The 23,687-nt window shown below is 42.7% G+C and overlaps 2 protein-coding genes and 1 pseudogene across 2 annotated transcripts; 2 read left to right on the top strand and 1 right to left on the bottom strand.

The window, feature by feature from the left end:
- Nucleotides 1–7,929: 7,929 nt before the first annotated feature.
- On the top strand, nt 7,930–8,862 carry LOC136509600 (MYB transcription factor 69-like). The gene has a single exon (XM_066504348.1). It carries the CDS (start codon nt 7,930–7,932, stop codon nt 8,860–8,862), a length of 933 nt encoding a protein of 310 aa, XP_066360445.1.
- A 2,237-nt stretch (nt 8,863–11,099) lies between these two features.
- LOC136506954 (uncharacterized mitochondrial protein AtMg00810-like) lies at nt 11,100–11,432 on the bottom strand. Its single transcript, XM_066501830.1, has one exon. The coding sequence runs from the start codon at nt 11,430–11,432 to the stop codon at nt 11,100–11,102; it is 333 nt and encodes a 110-aa protein (XP_066357927.1).
- Nucleotides 11,433–22,218: 10,786 nt separating this feature from the next.
- LOC136509622 (MYB transcription factor 69-like) lies at nt 22,219–23,158 on the top strand (annotated as a pseudogene).
- The last annotated feature ends 529 nt before the right edge of the window (nt 23,159–23,687 follow it).

Here is a 23,687-nt window from a genome sequence, read left to right on the forward strand (position 1 = left end):
GTCTCTATGGAGGTTTCATTAGAGTTTTATGGGCATTAAATATACTGATGTGGCACCGTATTAATGAAGAGAGAAATAATAAAAGTTTCATGGGAGTAGAGAGAGTTTCATGGGGATGAAACTCTTCTGCACTGTTTCCAAAATATAGATGTGTTGAAAACTGGAACATGAAACCCCCACCGAGACTGGTCTTGTAAACTCCATCAAAGTTTAGACTAGTTTGATCTACACGTAACTTATAGTTGTATTCTTTTATAGATGAAGGGGGTAGTTGTTATATATTGCACTCAATTTCTGTCGTCAATTTCCGGGTCCTAGTGGTAGGTCCTTTAGTGCTCAAGATATGATGCACAAAATTAAAGTATGTCTAGAGGCATGCTTTGTGCTCACTAGGGCCATAGTGAGCCAGACCTCTCCTCATTTTTGCAATTCTATAAAGGATGCTATCGTATCTTAGTATATTTTGCTAATGAAGATTTAAATTGGCCACTCTTACACTCCCTAAACCATGTACATTCCAGTTTGGCTCCTTCTAAATTTAACCTCAAGCTCCGCCACTCTGTTCGATTCAAAATGAATGTCATTTTGAATGATAATGTACATGTTCTGTTCTGTATGTGGCAACACTTTCACTAATGGTTTATTCGAAAGAATATGAATTTCTAATAAGAATTATGAAAACGACATATATTTTGGACTAGCTTCGTTCAAATATACAGCTTAGTTAGTCGTGTTTGACTTTGTACGGTTTTTTATGGGTATCTTTGACTATTGATTTCTTCTCAAATACACCCTCCATGCTAGAACATAAGCATATTTTGTATAGAAAAAATACAACTTTTACAAAGTTTAACCAACAATGTTAGAGCATCTCTAAGAGTTTCCAAAACACATTCCCAATCTTTTTTTTTTGGCAAGATTGACAAAAAACTACTCTCTAACAACTCCTTATCTCAACTACTCTCAATCTTTCCGCAATTGGGAGAATTGATCCAATCACGCGGAAATATGTGTATGTATCAATCGGCCAATCTAGAGGTGGAAGGAATTGCAAAAGAATAACGAGTAAGGACAGGGTTCCTAATGCAAATGTAAAAAGAGAAAGAAAGTATAAAAGTGGTTGGGGTAATTTGAAAATAGTCTAAGATTCCTTATACAAAATTGCATTCTAACTTAAGAACGAGATTTTGAAAATTATTGAAGGAATCCAATAAATATGCTCCCAACTTTTTTTTAGGCACTTGGAAAACTCATTGATTTATCAATTATTTTAACTATTGGATATGCTCTTATATGTACAAGTTTAGAACATAAAACTTGCATGATTTTTGTTTAAATGCCACTAGCATAATTCTGATTCTTTCGCAAATGACAACTTATAAAAGACAAATTAAGGGTCAAGACCTTATTTGTATAACTTTTTTCTAATCAAAATTAAATACGTTTGGAAGCAATTTCCAATACAGTGCTAAACATGTATGTAGCTTACATGTTTTCAAATTAAAGAATTCAGAAATTTATTTAATGATTGTAGTTCTTAATGTTTGACTAATCCCAACGACATATTTTTATGACCTGAGGTAGTACTTTTGTGGTTAATGTTTACAGGTAGATGTATTTCGAAGTTGCACACATGTAGGTACGATGATTTGACCAAGGTAGCTACTAGTTGTTATACGGTTAGTTTTGCGGCGAAAATAAGGAGACATAGTTAAGGAGTGAGCGTGGATTGATGTGCGTGCTTGGTACTTTCGATAAGGACAAATGATTAAAGGAATATATATATATTGAGGAGTGAGAAGTGCAATATATTGAGGAATATATATATTATATATACTCCCTCTCCATCTAAAACAAGTGCAATGTTAGGCAGGTGTGTTTAGTTTGGTGAGTCACCCTATACTTTATGAGGTGATGCATCATGAGTTCATTCATGAAAGTTGGTGAAATCAATTTATTCCTCATGCATATACTAATTATTAGCGTGTGAGAAATTATGTGGTGATGGATCAACTCATTCTATTCCACAAACCAAATTAAAAATTGAGAAGTGAGAAGAAGATAGACCATCTCATTCCTCAAACCAAACACATCGTAATAGTCAATTAGTGTAACATGGGCCGCCGGCCCGCCACTTAGCAAGATCGAGGCTGAATTTGCATTCTTTGGGAGGACAAATTTAATTAAATCCCACAACTGTACTCGTTCCGTTCCAAATTATATGTAAATACATAACAAAAGTTATGTATCTAGAAAAATCAAACTAAATGCCTTATAATTTAGAATAGATATAGCACGTATATACCATAGTATCTCGAAAGTTGTGTTTTGTGTGACGGAATGGACTAACTGTTAGCTAAGATAGCGTTTTCGTTATTTATGTATGGTCCAAATATAGGTCATCCGACATGAGCACACTTAGGAGAGAGTATGAATTACGAAAAATGCATGCTGCACTAACTTGATTACAAGTAGATGCTAATAATAACTAGCTAACTAGAGCGCTGGGCAGGTAAGTGCATATATATGTGTGTATATATATAGAGAGAGAGAGGGACAGTATATTCAGCAGCCAGCTACAAAATAAGTTATTTTGTAGCCACCTCCATTTACGATAATTTTATATACTAATTTACGATAATGTCAATATATATTTACGATAGTTGGGTTATTATAACACATAGGGATATTTACCATAACGTTATAGTAAAACACTTAGTAATGAGTTACTATAATCTCGTAAATTAACATAGTAATTATCGTAACTCAAAGTGGCTATAGAATAAGGCCCCGTTCGCTTGGAGGGCTTTTAGAGGAATCTGTGAAAGGAAAATACTGTTCCGGATGAAAAAAGAAGCGGATCAAGCCGGGTTTAAGGGCACTCGAACGGGGCCTAAGTTATTTTGTAACCAACTACAGAGTAGTATATATATATATATATATATATATATATATATATATATATATATATATATATATATATATATATATATATATATATATATATATATATATATGATTTCAAATTGTTTGACTAAACTCTAAGTTAGCGAGTTTGAACAAAAAAAAAAGGTTATCCAAGAAAAATAGTACTCTCTCCGTCCACTCTAGCACACAGTAACATGTTTTTAGTATCATGAGCTTTACTAAATATCAAATGAAAAGTATCAATATTTATAGTATCAACTACGTATCATTAAATTATCATAAGATATATTTTTATATTATACTTAGTTGATATCATAAATATTAATATTTTTATCTGTATATCTGATCAAACTTCAGACACGTTAGCCTATAATATACCTAAAATTGCATTTTTTTTCTTGGAAAGAGGCTGTGTGTGTATGTTCTCTCTCCCGTGTGAACACAGCTATACTCCATCTGTCCCAGATAGGTGTCGCCGTTGGTTTCTATGCCGAAAATTTAACTCGATTTGTAGAAAAATAAATGCAACATTTATATCTCTAAATAAATTTATTAAAAAGTAGATTCAAATATCTATCTAATGATATTAATTATGTACTATAAATATTAATGTTATATATATATATATATATATAGTTAAAGTTATTTGTTGAGAAGAAAGGAGGGAGTATATAACACAGCTATATATATATAGTAAATACTAGGAATAGTACCTCACGTGGGATTATATAAATAAATGGGAGGAAAGCGACTGGTTGGGCTGAGGACGTGGAACTCCAAACTCCCACAAGCTACTGCAGCAGGGTCGTACACGTACCGTCGCAGGGCATGGCCACACCACACTGTACTGTGGATCGGAATCGGATCCACTGGGTTATAATTATATTTATATTTATATTTATATATAACACTATTTAGCTCACTATATATAAACAGTCTCAGTTGCTGATGTATTTCCGTTATGCCAGTAATAGTGGAAATGGGGGATATATCACCCTCGCTTCAAAAGAAAAAATATATATTTAGCTCACTACGTGTTGAATCACCGTAATAACAGTAAAATCCCGAGCCACCTCCTGTAGACTGCGGTAGTAAACTTTTTGAATGTCCACGCTATCACAACTGTAAATTAGTTGAAAGTGAAACCCCAATCGTGCGTAACCTCACAAATAATGCTCCAATCCGCGGGCCCAGGCCCGTCGCTGTTGTTGGCCCAATCGTGCCCGTCAGCCGCTGCTCTCGGCCCCACCGTGCCGTCGCACTGTTCACATGTGTGTGTTTATTATATATATACACAAATATAAATATATTATTACATATACGTGCTCTATACTTTGTAGGCTATATATGTGTAGAGAGACACACACATATATATACTACAATATAGCTAGTTACAGTGAGTATTAATGGAGGGCATCAAGATAAGAGTAACGAGATCCTGATAGATCGGGATGTTGCATATGTTGCAATGGCTATACATGTACGTCTGTTCTAAATGTTTTATCTGTGTTTTTAGAAGAATGCTGCAAGTTATGTTTAATATTTGATGTTGCATATGTTTCACACATAGGTTGTAAGTATTTTATCTAGATGTTGCGTATGTTTTGCAATGACTTTTCAAGTGTTTTCAATTTTTTTGCAACTGTTTTAGATGCATATTTCAAGTGTTTCATCTGTCTTCGTACGTATGTTGCAAATGTTTCATATGATGTTTTAAAAGTAGATTAGGTGTTGCACATGTTGCAATTGCGCCGATGGCTGGTGGACAGCGGCCTGCAGCAGGGCTTCGGCTCCTACCTCGCATGGTGCGCCTCGCCCTCTCCTCTGTTCTCCCTCCCCTCCCCTCCCCTCCCTTCCCTTCCCTTCCCTCCATCTCGCCATAGCAGTTCGAGCTTGGCGGGGACACATAGGGGCTCATACGGCCCCACGTGTGAGCGGGCGGCGTGGGTGGGGCGAGTTGTCCGAGCAGCGCGGAATCCGAGCGACTGGGGTGCACTGCACGGAACAAGAACGGGAAACGGAGAGCAGCCACGGGCATACGGATGCGTGTGTCCATCCGAACGTCCGGGCGCTAGCACTTGCCAACCTCAATCAAGCACAACCTCACAAATACTGCTCCAATTGCCGGGACCTGAGCAGACTCCACCGCGCCCATCGCTATTGTTGGTCCAATCATGCCCGTCATCGCTTCTCTGGCCCCACCGCGCCGTCGCTGCTCACTTCTTTTCTAGGACGGTCATGATGGTTTGTAGGGATGGTTGGGGCGGCCGTTCCTACCCATCCATCTCTGAAATCATCGAACCGTGACATTTTTTTTTTGCCCAGCTCAAGTTACAAAGTCACGGCAGGTCCAAACCTACGACTTCACGCGTTGTGCATTACTCTTCTAACCACTCCACCCCATACTCACTTGTGTTCATATGAGATATGATTTCTTCTCATATTATACTCATTTGATTATTTCAAATGAAAAAAGTTGTCAACTATAAAGTTGTATAGCTTTTTGTCATCTACAACTTTAGTTTTGGTCATTTCTCAATCCGAGGTCGTTTTAAATTTCAAATTTCAAATGTGAGAACTTCAAACGTAATTTTGTATGGATAGATGATTTTAAATAAAAAAAAGTTGTCAACTACAAAGTTCTATAATTTTTCGAGATCTTCAACTTTCGTTTTGGCAGTTTCTCCGTTCAAGACTGTTTAAAAAATTCAAATTTCAATACTCCCTCCATACTCAAAAATAAAGTCATTTTGGACAGCGACACGGTCTACAAAGTATTACTTTGACTTCTTGTTTTTATAAAAATATTTATCAAAAAGTGATATATGTATATTTTTATGAAAGTATTTTTTCAAGACAAATCTATTTATATGGCTTTCACATTTTCAAACTCAACAACTTAAAAGTTATTCATGATTTATATTCTCAATGTTTGACCCAAGCCTCGTCCAAAACGACTTTATTTTTTAAGTACGGAGGGAGTATGTAATTTTATTGTTCAATGCTCATTTTCAGAGGCGGTTATAGATCCAGCCGCCTCTAGAAATCGATTTCTATAGGAGCGATGGGATCTAGAGCCACCCTGCAAATTGATTTCTAGATAAGGATTGTTTTGAAACTACTGTTAGAGACTATTTTAGATTGAACCGTCCTTATTAAAAAAAAGAGAGAGAAGTCTCTACGGATGCTTTTTTAGCAGTTACTGCTAGCATGTGTGTGTGTATATAATATATAGTCTATACTTTATGGGCTATATATGTGTGTAGAGAGAGGCACACACACATTGAGTATTAATGGAGGGCATCATCAAGATTCAAGAGTAACGAGATCCTGATCGATTGATTTTATTGTGATCCACGTAAGAAATGATTAATGAATAAGAAGAAGAAGAAGAAAGATCTTGCATGCATGTGTGGGTGTCGATTTCTGACCTGTACGTAATGTATGTAGGAGATAATATAATATAAGAGTAACTATCAATTTCTCCACATAATTTGCAGTGGGCTGGAAGCGCATTGCATGCCAATGCATTATGCATATGGATGTATATATGTGGGCCTACTATACACTGCAAATTGCCGTGTTATGAGGGTGGACCTACTTCTTCATCACTTGACAAAGCCATGCACTCGATCTTGCACATGTGTGTGGGCCGGCCGGGTCCATGCATTCACTTGACAGCTAGTCTTGCAGCTCATGTTCTGCGACTAAAGCCCTTTTGGCACGGCTCATCCAAAACGGTTTCACCAGTGAAGCCAAAACCGGTGAAGCCAGAAAAACTGGTTTTTTGCGGCTTCTAGTTCATTTTAACCCCGGTTTACAAAACGACTTCACGCTACAGTGTCTCGATTTGCGCAAAATTGATAAAGCCGAAGCCGGCATAAGCCGTGCCAAAGAGGCCCTAAATACTACTATGCGTAATAATCGTTAATGCTTGAATGAAAAAATCTAGACAAGGAGAAACTTCGAGAGTTTTCAACCGCAAGGAACTACCGTATCAACCATCTTTTTATTTTTTTGGACATCATGAAGTTTTCATTTCAAAGTAATAACAATGTGAAAAACGAATTTGCAAGAACCATATATTAGTATGTAGATGGAATATAGCTGTCATCCAACTCTAGCGACCTCTTTCATACATGACGGAATAAATTGCCTCGAGTGATCGAGCGTGCAAATAAAGGTCTAGAAACCCTAGCTTTAAATTTCACACACAGTAATAGCAGTAATAGTCAACAACATCAAACAGTTCCCTCTAGGTAATCCTTGCTTTAAACATCAAAGTGTTGTAGAAAGGGAAAGCATGCATGTGCAATATTATACTCACTCTGTTCTAAATTATAAATCACTTTGACTTTTTTTTATATATTGAATTTGTTATGTACATACATTATTTCTAGATACATAGAAAATTTGATGTACAAAAGAGTCAAAGCGACTTATGATTGGAACGGAGGGATGATTATATACACACATATAAAGCAAGCCCAATGAAGGGCGGGCCTGGTGCAAGCGGTAGAGTCTTACCGTCTGTGACCGGAAGGTCCCGGGTTCGAGTCACGGTCTCCTCGCATTGTACAGGCGAGGGTAAGGCTTGCCACTGACACCCTTCCCCAGACCCCGCACAGAGCGGGAGCTCTCTGCACTGGGTACGCTCTTTATAAAGCAAGCCCAATAATAGAGCCGAGGGTTTAGCTATAAGTCAAGTTGTAAGATCAAGCTATACAATAGTTGTATCTTATTTGTCTTATATAATTTTTTTATTATTGCTTACACATGTCGTACCTTCTCATTCCTAATAATCCTCATGTTCATTTGATGTCTAGGCCCACCACTGTATAGGCTTCCATATCTAGCTTATTACTTGCATGAGTCAAGTTCTCCCTCCTCTTCCCTCTTCTCTCTACATAAAACAATTAATCATTGTACATGAGTGAAAACAAAACGGCATAGCCCCGGCAATGAGTCCGCCGGAGACACAAGCTACTGGCCGGATCGACGATGGGCAGGCCGCCGTGCTGCGACAAGGTGGGGATCAAGAAGGGGCCATGGACCCCGGAGGAGGACATCATCCTGGTGTCCTACATCCAGGAGCACGGCCCCGGCAACTGGCGCTCCGTGCCCATCAACACCGGCCTCATGCGCTGCAGCAAGAGCTGCCGCCTCCGCTGGACCAACTACCTCCGCCCCGGCATTCGGCGCGGCAACTTCACCCCCCACGAGGAAGGCATCATCGTCCACCTCCAGTCCTTGCTGGGCAACAGGTGGGCCGTCATTGCTTCTTACCTCCCGCAGAGAACAGACAACGACATCAAGAACTATTGGAACACCCACCTCAAGAAGAAGCTCCAGAAGCAGCAAGCCATCGGCGCCATCTTCGCGCCACGTCCGCCCTCCGAACCTTCCATCATACCGGTGGCGGTACCCACTGCCGCCGCCGGCCATGCTGATTGCCATCATGATGACATCACCCTCTCCAAGGACAGCTACGCGCGCCCAGCCAGCAGCACACCAGCTCCAGCTGATGAGGTCACCCAATTCATCGGCCAGTGCTCGCCGCCGTTCGCTGCCACCAACGGTGACACCTTCTCGTCGCCGTACGCCTCCAGCATGGACAACATATCCAAGCTGCTCAACGGCTTCATGAAGAGCTCCCAGACGCAGGATGACGCTGCTACCAATATCAAGCCCTCATCGGTCATCGACATCAACCCTTTCGATCACAAGTCCGGCGGTGCACTACCACCCATCTCCGACGACGTGCCACTGCTGATGCCGCCGCCGCAGCAGCAGCAGGCGTTGACGGGACACGGCGATTACCACAAGCCCAAGCTGCAGCAGCTGTCCTCCATAGAGAAGTGGTTGTTCGACGAGGCCCCCGAGCAGATGGAGATCTCCGACGGCTATTGCTCAGTTCCCAGCATGCTGCTTTAGCTCCAAGAAAGAAGCGAACATGATAGCCGATACACGTGATCGAGTTGGGTAGGTTAATTTGTCGGTGCAAGTTACTTTAGAAGAATTTTATTACATATACGTTTTATTTTACACAAGCATGAGACAAGAACAATACATGCATAGTTAGTCAAAATTCCCAAGTAAGAGGCACCGCCATCTAGTTAGTGACATGTTACTTGTGTAGATAGTTTGACACTGGCAATCACAAGTCACAAAAATAAGAGCAAGTATACGGGCCTGGCTAGTTATTAGCTGGAGCTAAAAATTAGCATAAATTAATTAGGGTTGGCCAACTAGTTGGTTAATAACTAGTTGAAGGCTTGGCTAAAAATTAGCCCACATATTAGTCTCCTGTTTGAATGGGCTGGGACTAATGTTAGCTAATTTTTAGCTGGCTAAACAATTAGCCCTTGTAACCAAATAGGCTCTGATAAAGGGTTGTAAGTAGACTTTATGCTAAGATGTAGGAGAGAGAAGAGAAGTGATATGTAAGTTTACAACCAGCTAGGGTTGTAAATGTACATCCAGCCAGCAGTGGTTGTATTATTAGTCATGCTCTAAGAGATAGTAACATGAATAAGCAATTATGACCAAATAAATGATATGTAAGCATGTCAAGATGATGTAATTACGTTACTTGTATCTGATATTTTCCTTGTGCATAACTGAGATGCATTCAGAATTTCAGATCAGTTGAATGAGTGTTTTGTTTGTATATGTCCATTGATAGAGCTAGAGTTATTTCCTTTTCTAAACAAAATAAATGTAAATTTACTTAATTATGTATGTCTGTAGTGAAAGTTTATACTTTATACCTATGCCTGGTGAGCATGGAGTAATAAAAAGGAAAATCAACCAAGCTTGAATAAACTAGGTGGCCTTTTAATCAAGAAAATAAGAAATAGGTACCCAAGTTGACCTCAACAAGAACTTAAAATTGAGTGGGAGATAGGCTCCATTTCTCTAGCAAGCATGGAGTAGACCATGCATTCCATGACTTGTTGCCGCGCTTCTTTTGTATCTTTTGGCAGTACGCAGTAGCATACTATTTTATTTTGTTAGATATATACAAGCTGCAGAGAGGTGTACTACTCAAGGAAAAAATAATAAATAGAAGAACGAACCTACAGAGAGGCGAAGCAATTGCAGTCTCGATCGGCAAGCAGATGGTCCCTGATCACATTAATTTAGTGCAGAAAGAATGCTGGCCCCTGAACTTCCACACGGGTGAACCGACTGCTCACCGATGTTGCCGACCCTACACGATGGCTAGAGGTAGAAAAAAGAAGAGAGAATAAAGCACACACAAAGCACAAGCATCAACGTTGGCCGGAGCTCTGCAGAGGAAATGACAAAACTGAACTCAACTGTCTTTACTGAGTTGCAGTGGGAAACTATATATACAACTCTACCCATCTAATCCTAGTACACAGACATATCAGGCTGCCATGCTGCTACAGTTACTAGATATGACAGCAGAGCTGACTTTGGTGTTTGCCCCTGATGTGACTACAGTGCGGCAGGGGAGCCTTTCCGCGCATGCCCATACAGCGGCTACAGTGCAGCAGCAGGGGAGCCCTTTCTGCGTCTGCCTCTGCTGCGCGTACAGAGAAGAGCAGCAGATGACTTAACAATTCTTTCCCTAATCCTGTTGCTAACCCTAGAACCTCCACCATGCCAATCATCTTCTTTAGCTCCGTGAACCGAAAACGGCCGAGCGGCTTGGTGAGGATGTCCACGAGTTGCCGACCAGTTTCGACGAACTCGATGACGATCTGTCCTCCATCGACACAGTCCCTGAGTAAGTAGAATTTGACGTCGATGTGCTTGCTCCGGTTGTGGAGAACCGGATTCTTCGCGAGGACGATGGCGGGCTGGTTGTCCACCATCAATGCTGGTGGGTGAGCTTCCACACCGGTCAGCTCGACCAGCAGCCGACGCAGCCACACATCTTGGCACGCCGCTATGGCCGCCGCCACGTACTCTGCCTCGCACGTGGACAGCGCCACCATCTTCTATTTCAACGACAGCCATGAGATTGAAGCCTACCCGAGGAAGACGAGCACGCCAGAGGTGCTCCGCCGTCCGTCGATGTCCCCCACCATGTCTGCATCACTGAACACAGTGAGCTGCAGCTTACTTCCGCCGGTCTTGGGGAAGATGATCCCCTGATCCACCATCCACTTGACGTAGCGCCGCAGCCGCTTCACCGCGGCCTAGTGATCCTCTCGGGGATCCTCCATGAAGCGGCTGACGTAGCCCACGGCGAACGCAATGTCCGGCCTCATGTGGACTAGGTAGCGCAAACCGTCGATGATGCTCCGGCAAAGTGTTGCATCTACCTTTGTCGCGGTACTGGCCTTCGTCGGCTTCAGCCGCTCCTCCATCGGAGTCACGCACGACTTGCACTCAACCATGCCGCTCCGCTCCAACAGCTTCGAGGCGTACGCGCTCTGGCCGAGGGTGAGCGCCTCCTTCCCCTGTCTCACCTCGATGCCGAGGTAGTAGGAGAGCGCGCCGAGATCGCTCATTCGAAAACGAAATGCCATGTCGCGCTTGAAGCTATCGATGTCCTCCGCACACGTGCCGGTGACGATCAAGTCATCCACATACACGCCGACGACGAGCTCCTCTCATCATGGATCGAGCCATGCCGACCACCGTCAGGTTCCGCCGCTCCACCATGCCATTCTGCTTTGGCGAGTACGACGTGGTATGGTGTCGCACCACACCCTGATCCGCGCAGTACGCAGCGAACTCCACCGAAGTGAATTCGTCGTCGTGATCAATCCGCAACACACGCAGCTGCGTTGGCCTGAGCTCTGCAGAGGAGATGGCAAAACTGAACTCGCCATCTTTACTGAGTTGCTGTGGGAAACTATATATACAACTCTACCCATCTAATCCTAGTACATAGACATATCAGGTTGTCATGCTGCTACAGCGACTAGATGTGACAGCAGGGCTGACTTTGACGCCTGCCCCTGTTGTGGATACAGTGCGGCAGGGGAGCATTTCGGCACCTGCCCCTGCAACGGCTACAGTGCAGCAGCAGGGGAGCCCTTTCGGCGCCTGCCCCTGCCGCGTGTAGAGGAGAGCAGCAAATTACGTAACAAAAAAAAGCCTGCCAGCTTCGGATTTTTATTTTATTATTTTCTTCCCTGTCCCTCCCCACTCCCCCACCCCTAACCCACACTCCCACATTCATTTAGTGCAAATCATTCCTTTTCCTTTCAAATGTTCAATGCTTCCATGCAAAATTGAACAAGTGTTAAAGCATTTATGCAACAACTTGCAATGAAAAATACGAATACCTGAAACCATGGTGCAAAGTGCACTATTGGCATGGATGTCGCCTAGCCAGTAGCAAGTCATCAACATAAGTAGAAATGCATTGCTAGTTAGATACATGTCAAACTGAATCCAAAGGTGTAACTCAGACTGCTGACGTCAGTATCTCAGAGAATATATGACAGTATTCCATTACTAAGACATTATTGATGTGTCCTTCAGTATATGTCCCTTTTATGTCATTTGAAGAACAACATAAAACTCTCCGAGAGCTTATAAAAAAAACTTTCCGAAAGTCCATGGATATATCTCAAAGAGTTCTAAGTAACCTACAATGCACAACAGGCAACTAAACCTGCTGGCCAAGAAACAGAGACAAGCTATCACATACTGCTGATTGAAAAACAGCATAAGCCAGAACCCACAACCGCTGGCACTAGACACTGAGCCTGGCATGCTACTGACATAAATAATTGCAACAAAATGCCGTGTGTAAACTTCACAAATCAATGGTATATTTCTTTTGTTAAAAATGTCCAATTTATAAGGTATATTAGGTCGTTAGATGAGGTCAAAACTGACCTGACAGAGCAAGCTTAGGCTGACGACATCTCAAGCTTTGATTGTGCTGCCTGTACAACCGTCTAGCCTGTCTCTGAAATCCCAATGTCACACGCCTGATGAGAGTACCTGACCCAGCTCGCTTGGTGCAACTAGATGTCTCAGATCAGAATATCAGATGGCATGGACCAGATATCATATCAGCATGCACCGTTGAGGCTTTGTTCTGCACCAACCACAGACAGGAATTTTAAGTTCATTCATAGTCTAGGTAACTGATATGATCAAGTCTCCAACCAAATGAAGGACGGCAACCTTCTGTGTTCTTGCCACTACCAGAAATAGGCGACTAAGGGGGTGAGGGCCATCTGTACCCAGCCAGAAAGGCAATCCTTCCACTCTTCAGTTATTCAAACTAAAATGTGAAACAGTAGCTGAACTTGATTGATCTTCATGTGTATGTGTTGTATGTTGATTAAAGGCAAGCATGGATGGAGCTTAGTGATGGCCAGGGTGGGCCATGGCTCCCGTCACTTTTCCTAATCCATGGGGGAAGCATTAGGCCTCAAGGCTAAATTGAAGCTTAAGCATGGAACTGATCCCCTCTTTCTCATGTATTCTCACTATATTAAGTGGTGGTCCCTCTAAATTTCCAGTCAAGTTCCACCACTGAAGGCAAGGCCATCATAACTGCATGTTTAACCTATCCATGCAAAGCATCCAACAACTTCGTACCTACAGAGAGCACAGTAAGCATAGATTAGAAGCATACATCTCAATCAAGAGAGAGACATCAGAGTATGGCTCCCGTCACTTTGAATATGGACTTTGAGATGTACATCGATTCGAATAGCCGTCTCTTCCGGATAGTAAGAAACTGGATCACTGCTCTGCATCGTAGTAAATCAATGAAACATGATGACTTATGGATATGAGAAGAAAATGAGTTGAGATGTTTAAAGAAGTGATTGATTTAGATCAGGTGCAAACTGGATATTGATGTGGACTTAATACATCGTTAAAACATTGAAAGTAAGGATTCACTCGTAGTAAGCTTTTCTGCAAAAGTTACTCTTGCTTCAGACCTTCCTTTAGGCCTTCATACCCTTGGAGTCTTTTCTTTTAGTCGGGTAAGTCTTGTTGAGTACCCTCAAGTACTCAGGGTTTGTTAAACCCTGTTGCAGAATTTGACATGTGCGGCTAATTGAGGTTATGTCGGTGGGCTCGACATGATCTGATTGTCTCTTCTATCTTAGGTACTTCACTTAAGTTACTTTCGTAGTTCTACTCAACTTTTGGAACTCCAATGTTACTTAAAGGTACATAACAAGTTTTGTAACCTAATGTTGTAAATCTTCCGCAACTCCGATGTATGAAATTTTTGTATCAATGTTGTAATGTTGTGGTAACCCCATTGTTGGTCCTGTATGAGTTGTAAAATGTGGATGATTCGGGGTTCCCGAGAACACCCGACAGACTACCGGATTATTTGGCTTTCGTATACAGCAGTCAGAGGTCTTCAGGACAATGACGGATACATGTGGGCCAGCATAATTTGGGTGGTTCTGCCACAGGGGGCCTCCTTTCAACTAGTGTTTTTCGTCAGTTCCGACCCATTTTCTGAGTTTAGAGACCGGGATAACACACCTTAACAAGTTCGAGGACCAGCCATGCACCTTAGTTTTACTAGAATGATCATCCAATAGTGTTCTAGGTACCCAGCAGGCCTAACTCTACCTCTAATTAAAGGCGGTCTATAAGAGGTACAATTGCAAAAGTACATATATGACCTTTAACGACTTAATTCAAGGTTGCAATAAAGACAAAAACTGTGCAGGAATGTGCCACCAAAAGAGAAAAAGACACTACAGAAAATCGATACCATTGTAAGAGCATCAAGCATGGGCATACATTATAAGAGAACACCTTGCAACTTACACTACTGACTCAAAATACTGTAAGAGCATCAATCAAATTCCTGTATCAAATAATCATCCACGGCTTTGATGCAGTTGCATGCATGTTTCAAGTTTGTATGCTTTCTTGTAATACTGAAGCATTGGTATTATTCAAAAAGTCAAAAGGGCATCACCCAGCAAAGGTCAAAAGGTCAACGCACAAATTTATCTCATCTGAACCACAAGAATGAGCCCACGGAATAACTATAACCATCTCATCAGACAAAACCAAAGACAGGCCTTAGATAACAGCCATATGAGGAATCAACTGTATGGCAGATCAGCTGGTCCTCCACTTGAGCCCTGCTGCTCTGCTCTCCTCCAGACGTGCAGCTGATCTTGCACCGTTGCAGTGCCGCCTACGCTCCAGGCTCCAGCAGGTGATTCCATTCTATCCCTCAATGCAGCAGCCAGCAGGAGAGATGGGGCACCGCTGGTAGGGAGAGGGATGTGGCAGCGCATGCATGCAGGGGATGCAGCGTCGGGAGCCAGGTGGTGACAGTAGGTGCAGCGCTGGGACTTGGGTCAAATGGACTAGGTGCCTCCTTTTCCACAAATTTTAGAATTGGTTCCTGGTCCACAAATTTTAAGTATCGTCCAACAATTAGGCACCTCTCACTTCTTAACCATTATTAGATCTCGACTGATGAACGGTTATCATTATTTTCCAAGTATCAGAAGATTTCTCATAACTCCGCCTATGGTGGGGCGCCTTTGGTGTCCCAGCATAGCAGGTCCCAAGCCCTGGTAAAGGAGGAGGGTTGTGTTAGGCGTGGCGAGCCAATGTAAAAACTTAGCCACTTAAATGGAGATAAAACCCGAAAGAAAATCGTTGGGGCGTAACCCTCTTAGCGACGCGCCATATCGGAACCCGGGTATGGTGTTAAATGGGCAAGGGCCGGGTCGTCACCCCCGTGACGCGCCGTGTCGTGATCTGGGCATGGTGTCAAGTAACCAAGGATCGGGTCGTCGCTTCCTTAGTGGCGCGCTACATCGGCGCCCGGGTGTAGTGAAAAATGAGCAAGGGTCTTCGCATCAGAGTCGACGGGTGCGAAGGGTAAGGAAGCTAGTCGAACCAACTAGGATCCGTTTAGGTAGTTGGAATGTAGGGTCACTTACAGGTAAGTTAAGAGAATTAGTTGATACCGCGACTAGGAGGCGTGTAAATATATTATGCGTTCAAGAGACTAAATGGAAGGGTCAGAAGGCGAAGGAGGTGGACAATATATGTTTCAAGCTTTGGTACACAGGGACAGTCGCGAATAGAAATGGAGTAGGAGTTTTGATTGATAAGAGCCTCAAGAATGGTGTGGTGGGAGTGAGAAGGCAAGGAGATAGGATTATCTTAGTCAAGCTTGTCGTTGGTGATATGGTCTTGAACGTAATTAGTGCGTATGCCCCCCAAGTAGGCCTCGACGAGAGTGCTAAGAGACAGTTCTGGGAAGACTTAGATGGTCTGGTTAGAGCTATACCTAGTAGTGAGAAGCTTTTTATAGGAGATCTTAATGGGCATGTAGGTACTACAAGCGCAGGTTTCGAGGCAGTTCATGGAGGTTTTGGGTATGGTAGTAGGAATCAGGAGGGGGAGGAAGTTCTGGACTTCGCGGTAGCTTTTGACCTCATGATAGCCAACACTTTCTTTAGAAAGAGAGAATCTCATCTAGTGACCTTCAGTAGCGGACAACACTGTAGCCAGATTGACTTTGTCCTCGCAAGAAGAAAGGACAAACGACCATACTTGGATTGCAAGGTGATACCAGGGGAGTGTGTTGTTTCTCAACATAAGCTTTTGGTGGCAGATTTTCATTTTCAGGTGCGTGCCCATAGGGATAAACAAGCTAAGATTAAAAGAACAAAATGATGGAAACTGAAAGGGGAGACGTCAGAGGTATTTAGGGAAAGGGTTATCAAAGAGGGCTCTTGGAAGGAAGAAGACGACATAAACAATATGTGGGACAAGATGGCAACCAACATTCGGAAGGTAGCCTCAGAGGTGTGTGGAGTAACCAAAGGAAGGGGACGCGAGGCTAAAGATACTTGGTGGTGGAACAAGGAAGTCCAAAGGGCTATTAAGGAGAAGAAAGAATGCTATAGACGCTTGTACCATGACAGGAGTGTGGACAACATAGAGAAGTATAAGGTGGCAAAGAAGACTGCAAAGCGAGCTGTAAGTGTGGCAAAGGGTAGAGCGTACGAGGATCTTTACCAACATTTGAGTACGAAGGAAGGAGAGAAGGACATTTATAGGATGGCTAGGGTTCGTGAGAGAAAGACACGGGACTTCAACCAAGTTAAGTGCATTAAGGATGAAAGGGAGCATCTCTTGGTAAAGGAGGATGAGATCCGACATCGATGGCAAGAGTATTTTGACAAATTGTTCAATGGTGAGAATATGGACACAACCTTTCAGTTAGATGACTCTTTTGATGACACCAATAGGCGCTTTGTGCGGAGAATCCAAGAATCTGAGGTCAGAGAGGCGTTGAAAAGGATGAAAGGAGGTAAGGCAATGAAACCGGATGGTATCCCAATCGAGGTGTGGAGATGCCTCGGGGACATAGCTATAGTATGGTTAACCAAGTTGTTCAACCATATTTTTCGATCGAACAAGATGCCTGATGAGTGGAGGAGAAGTATATTGGTACCGATCTACAAGAATAAAGGGGATATTCAAAGTTGTACAAATTACCGGGGAATTAAGTTGATGAGCCATACTATGAAGCTATGGGAGAGAGTTATCGAGCATCGCTTGAGAGCAATAACGCGGGTCTCTATGAACCAATTTGGTTTCATGCCCGGAAGGTCAACCATGGAAGCCATTTTCTTAATAAGACAAGTTATGGAGCGGTATAGGGAGAAGAAGAAGGACCTACACATGGTTTTTATTGACTTGGAGAAGGCTTATGATAAAATACCAAGGAATGTTATGTGGTGGGCTTTGGACAAACATAAAGTCCCAACGAAGTACGTTGGGCTCATTAAGGACATGTACAGCAATGTTGTGACTAGAGTTCGAACAAGTGATGGAGACACGGATGACTTCCCGATTAGGATAGAACTACATCAAGGGTCAGCTTTGAGCCCTTATTTGTTTGCTTTAGTGATGGATGAGGTCACAAGGGACATACAAGGGGACATCCCTTGGTGTATGCTTTTCGCGGACGATGTAGTGCTAGTTGATGAAAGCCGGACAGGAGTGAATCAGAAACTGGAGTTATGGCGGGAGACTTTGGAGTCCAAAGGTTTTAGACTTAGTAGAACTAAAACTGAGTATATGAGATGTGACTTCGGCACTACTACTCGGGAGGAGGAAGATGTTAGTTTGGAAGGTCAAGTAGTGCCTAGGAAGGATACCTTTCGATATTTAGGATCAATGCTACAGAGGGACGGGGATATTGATGAAGATGTTAGCCATAGAATCAAAGCAGGGTGGATGAAGTGGCGGCAAGCGTCTAGTGTCCTATGTGACAAAAGGGTACCACAGAAGCTAAAAGGCAAGTTTTATAGGACGGTGATTAGACCTGCTATGTTGTATGATGCAGAATGTTGGCCTACGAAAAGACGACATATTCAACAGCTAAGTGTCGCGGAAATGCGTATGTTGCGTTGGATTTGCGGTCATACAAGAAGGGATCGAGTTCGGAACGATGATATACGTGAGAGATTAGGGGTAGCGCCAATTGAAGAAAAGCTTGTCCAACACCGGTTGAGATGGTTTGGACATGTGCAACGGAGACCTCCAGATGCACCGGTGCGTAGTGGAATCCTAAGTCAGGATAGTAACGTGAAGAGAGGCAGAGGAAGACCGAAGTTGACTTGGGTAGAGGCAATAAAAGGAGATTTGAAAGGATGGAATATACCCAAAGACTTAGCCTTAGATAGGAGTGCTTGGAAGACAGCTATTTACGTGTCTGAACCTTGATTGCTTCTGTTGGGTTTCAACTCTAGCCTACCCCAACTTGTTTGGGACTTAAAGGCTTTGTTGTTGTTGTTGTTGTTGTTGTTGTTGTTGTTGTAGAAGATTTCTCATAAAAAAACATTTATGTAGAATGATCCTGTATCATTGAATTCTAGAGTAGAGACGTTTGACACTCATCGTATTTGATATCTATTTATCTTCATGAAGAAAGTAAAATAAACAAGGAAGTGTGGTTACAGTATGAGACAAACTAAAAAATCATGAAACTTTTACGTAGCCAAAGCTCCGGGCTAAAGATTTGGTGCGAAATTCTTTACTGCTAACAATCAAATTGATGCTATCTGATAGGAAGAACACATAATAACCTTCGCCTGTTTCCAACAAGAAAATCAAGCAAGAGGGCAGGACTGAGTACCAGAAGACAATGTGTAGGTGGATGTCAAGTCATCATCAAAGATTCAGCTGTTCACAGAACTGACATTTATTTGGTGCGAAATTCTTTACTGCTAGCAATCAAATTGATGCTATCTGACATGAAGAACAGATAATAACCTTCGCCTGTTTCCAACAAGAAAATCAAGCAAGAGGGCAGGACTGAGTACCACAAGACAATGTGTAGGTGGATGTCAAGTCATCATCAAAGATTCAGTTGTTCACAGAACTGACATTTATGCATCCACATATAGCTAAAAACAGTTAGCCGGCAACTGTCAACCATGATTGACATTGGATTGGACATCATCGTTAGACCCAAATACAGTAAGGCACGAGTTAGGCGTTGCAAAATTGGTTTTGCTGGTCGTTAGGTTGACAACCATTCGGTCAGCGTTTTATTAAAGGCAAGGAGAACTTAAAAAAGATTTGACAGAAGGGAAGCAGAATTACTGAAGAAGAGTCAGGAATGGCCGCGAAATTCACCTCTAGACTAATGTCATGTATATTGTGCGACACAGCCAGCAATGCATAGTGAAAGAAAGTATAAAAGTGGTTGGGGTAATTTGAAAATAGTCTAAGATTCTTTATACAAAATTGCATTCTAACTTAAGAACGAGATTTTAAAAATTATTGAAGGAATCCAATAAATATGCTCTCAACTTTTTTTAGGCACTTGGAAAACTCATTGATTTATCAATTATTTTAACTATTGGAGATGCTCTTATATGTACAAGTTTAGAACATAAAACTTGCATGATTTTTGTTTAAATGCCACTAGCATAATTCTGATTCTTTCGCAAATGACAACTTATAAAAGACAAATTAAGGGTCAAGACCTTATTTGTATAACTTTTTTCTAATCAAAATTAAATATGTTTGGAAGCAATTTCCAATACAGTACTAAACATGTATGTAGCTTACATGTTTTCAAATTAAAGAATTCAGAAATTTATTTAATGATTGTAGTTCTTAATGTTTGACTAATCCCAACGACATATTTTTATGACCTGAGGTAGTACTTGTGTGGTTAATGTTTACTGATAGATGTATTTCGAAGTTGCACACATGTAGGTACGATGATTTGACCAGGGTAGCTACTAGTTGTTTTACGGTTAGTTTTGCGGCGAAAATAAGGAGACATAGTTAAGGAGTGAGCGTGGATTGATGTGCGTGCTTGGTACTTTCGATAAGGACAAATGATTAAAGGAATATATATATAATTATATATACTCCCTCTGCATCTAAAACAAGTGCAATGTTGGGCAGGTGTGTTTGTTTGGTGAGTCACCCTATACTTCATGAGGTGATGCATCATGAGTTCATCCATGAAAGTTGGTGGAACCAACTTATTCCTCATGCATATACTAATTAGCCATGCTTATCAGACATGATACAGTGTTTTTCTCTCACAATAAAACAGCATCAGCCGGTTTATAAGTCACAGAAATGATCAAGCGAACAGGGTGCTAATTCTCCTTATGTTCATTTGATGTCTAGGCCCACCACTGTATAGGCTTCCATATCTAGCTTATTACTTGCATGAGAGTCAAGTTCTCCTTCCGCTTCCCTCTTCTCTCTACATAAAACAATTAATTATTTTACACTAGTATAGTGTCCGTGCTAACGCTACGGCTTTATTCAGGGATGTACATGGAAACAACCAAACAACGATTTTTTTTTCTAGAGTTCAACTTTCACACAATTGTAGAAACACTTACATGTAACAAGGCATAATAAAGTTATTTCTCACATTAACCATATAATTTACAATATGCCTAAGTCCTTAAACATGTCTTGGAGATCTTCATGGCCACTTCATGCAAACTTCATCCCAAATAATAAAAGATGTCGTACCAAGCTTCTTAAAGTAGATATAGCTTCTTAAAGTAACTCTATAATTCACTTTTGATAAATGAAAGAAAAATTGTATTTGATCTTTTTTAAAATTAAATTAGAACAAAACTAATTGTCTCTAGCTTGCGTGTTCTATTTTATAATGGCCTTTTATTTTCATAATCACGTGTCAAGTCGGTTCGTTTATTTTGTAAACTTAGTCGGGGCGTGTAGTGTGTTACTTTATAACACAGTGGTCTAACTCCTCTCTTTGTAACACAGTGGTCTAACTCATCTCTTTGATACCAAATGTGCTAAACCTCTTCATCGATCTCCACTCTGTGGGCCTGGACTGTAAGTGACCCATTTTGCTTCCTTGTCCAGGGTGCCGTCGTTGGTATTTTATGAGAAGAAAGGGGTAGACCTTTTCTGGTTTAGCCACGCTGTAGACGCTCCACTGCTCCTACTGACGCGTGGGGTCACCAAACCAGGTCCCACGTGTTCTTGACGAAAACATGCGAGTGGGTATGTTGGCAGGTCTGTCGCCATTCCTTATTGAAGCAATACCAGAATGGCACGGAGAGTTTTGGAAGGGGCGCGTCAGATGGGGCTGGGCTCGGCGTTGGTTTTTTCCATTATAATGACAATTCTGGAAATTGCCTTGATCAGAATCACGGATCTCTCCTTCCTATTTGCCTTGATTGACTTCCATATTTGCCTTGATGGACTTCCATTGGTTTCCATTTTACCGTAGCCTGCGGGATGTGTGAGGCGTGCGTTGAAGCCTGGGCGGGGGAGATCCAAATAACGTTGGCCATCGGATCAAGTTGAAGCCTGTGAGAAAGGATTAGGAGCCATAGATTTTAATGATACGGTAATCCTGGGTACAATTTCGTTGGTGCACAATGGTTGTAGTCTCTCAACGGGGAACTTTTTTTTGAGACTTAGTATAGTTTTGATTGGTCCCTTATAGTAGAGATGAGTGAAAACAAAACCATTACTGTACTTGCTCTTAGACATGAGTGAAAACAAAACAATTACTGTACGTCTGTACTTGCTCTTAGACATGAGTGAAAACAAAACAATTACTGTACTTGCTCATAGACATGAGGTGAAAACAAATTAGCTGTGCTCACGTAGTTGCTAGCAAGCTAGGCTTTGGTTAGTGAAAAGGAGCTCGTCACTCTGACAAAGTCAAAACGCAGCTCTCTCGTCCAGTCGTCCTACTCCTATATATAACGTACCGTCACACTTCATGGGCACAACTCCAGAAGCTTAGCTGCAGGTAGCTAGCCAGGCACCGGCCGCCGGAGACACAAGCTAGTGGACGGATCGACGATGGGCAGGCCGCCGTGCTGCGACAAGGTGGGGATCAAGAAGGGGCCATGGACGCCGGAGGAGGACATCATCCTGGTGTCCTACATCCAGGAGCACGGCCCCGGCAACTGGCGCTCCGTGCCCATCAACACCGGCCTCATGCGCTTGCAGCAAGAGCTGCCGCCTCCGCTGGACCAACTACCTCCGCCCCGGCATCCGGCGCGGCAACTTCACCCCCACGAGGAAGGCATCATCGTCCACCTCCAGTCCTTGCTGGGCAACAGGTGGGCCACCATTGCTTCTTACCTCCCTCAGAGAACCGACAACGACATCAAGAACTATTGGAACACCCACCTCAAGAAGAAACTCCAGAAGCAGCAAGCCATCGGCGCCATCTTCGCGCCACGTCCGCCCTCCGAACCTTCCATCATACCGGTGGCGGTACCCACGGCCGCCGCCGGCCATGCCGATTGCCATCATGATGACATGACCCTCTCCAAGGACAGTTACGCGCGCCCAGCCAGCAGCACCACCAGCTCCAGCTGATGAGATCACCCAATTCATCGGCCAGTGCTCGCCGCCGTTCGCTGCCACCAACGGTGACACCTTCTCGTCGCCGTACGCCTCCAGCATGGACAACATATCCAAGGTGCTCAACGGCTTCATGAAGAGCTCCCAGACGCAGGATGACGCTGCTACCAATATCAAGCCCTCCTCGGTCATCGACATCAACCCTTTCGATCACAAGTCCGGCGGTGGCACTACCACCCATCTCCGACGACGTGGCCACTGCTGATGCCGCCGCCGCCGCAGCAGCAGCAGGCGTTGACGGGACACGGCGATTACCACAAGACCCAAGCTGCAGCAGCTGTCCTCCATAGAGAAGTGGTTGTTCGACGAGGCCCCCGAGCAGATGGAGATCTCCGACGGCTATTGCTCAGTTCCCAGCATGCTGCTTTAGCTCCAGAAAGAAGCGAACATGATAGCGCATACACGTGATCGAGTTGGGTAGGTTAATTTGTCGGTGCAAGTTACTTTAGGAGAATTTTATTACATATACGTTTTATTTTACACAAGCATGAGACAAGAACAATACATGCATAGTTAGTTCAAAATTCCCAAGTAAGAGGCACCCGCCATCTAGTTAGTGACATGTTACTTGTGTAGATAGTTTGACACTGGCAATCACAAGTCACAAAAATAAGAGCAAGTATACGGGCCTGGCTAGTTATTAGCTGGAGCTAAAATTAGCATAAATTAACTAGGGTTGGCCAACTAGTTGGTTAATAACTAGTTGAAGGCTTGGCTAAAAATTAGCCCACATATTAGTCTCCTGTTTGAATGGGCTGGGACTAATGTTAGCTAATTTTTAGCTGGCTAAACAATTAGCCCTTGTAACCAAATAGGCTCTGATAAAGGGTTGTAAGTAGACTTTATGCTAAGATGTAGGAGAGAGAAGAGAAGTGATATGTAAGTTTACAACCAGCTAG

Source organism: Miscanthus floridulus, chromosome 15, assembly GCF_019320115.1.
Source record: "Miscanthus floridulus cultivar M001 chromosome 15, ASM1932011v1, whole genome shotgun sequence".
NCBI lineage: Eukaryota > Viridiplantae > Streptophyta > Magnoliopsida > Poales > Poaceae > Miscanthus > Miscanthus floridulus.

Coding starts and splice junctions, on each gene's coding strand:
- LOC136506954 (XM_066501830.1), bottom strand. CDS start 11,432: ATGGCATTTCGTTTTCGAATGAGCGATCTCGGCGCGCTCTCCTACTAC.
- LOC136509600 (XM_066504348.1), top strand. CDS start 7,930: ATGGGCAGGCCGCCGTGCTGCGACAAGGTGGGGATCAAGAAGGGGCCA.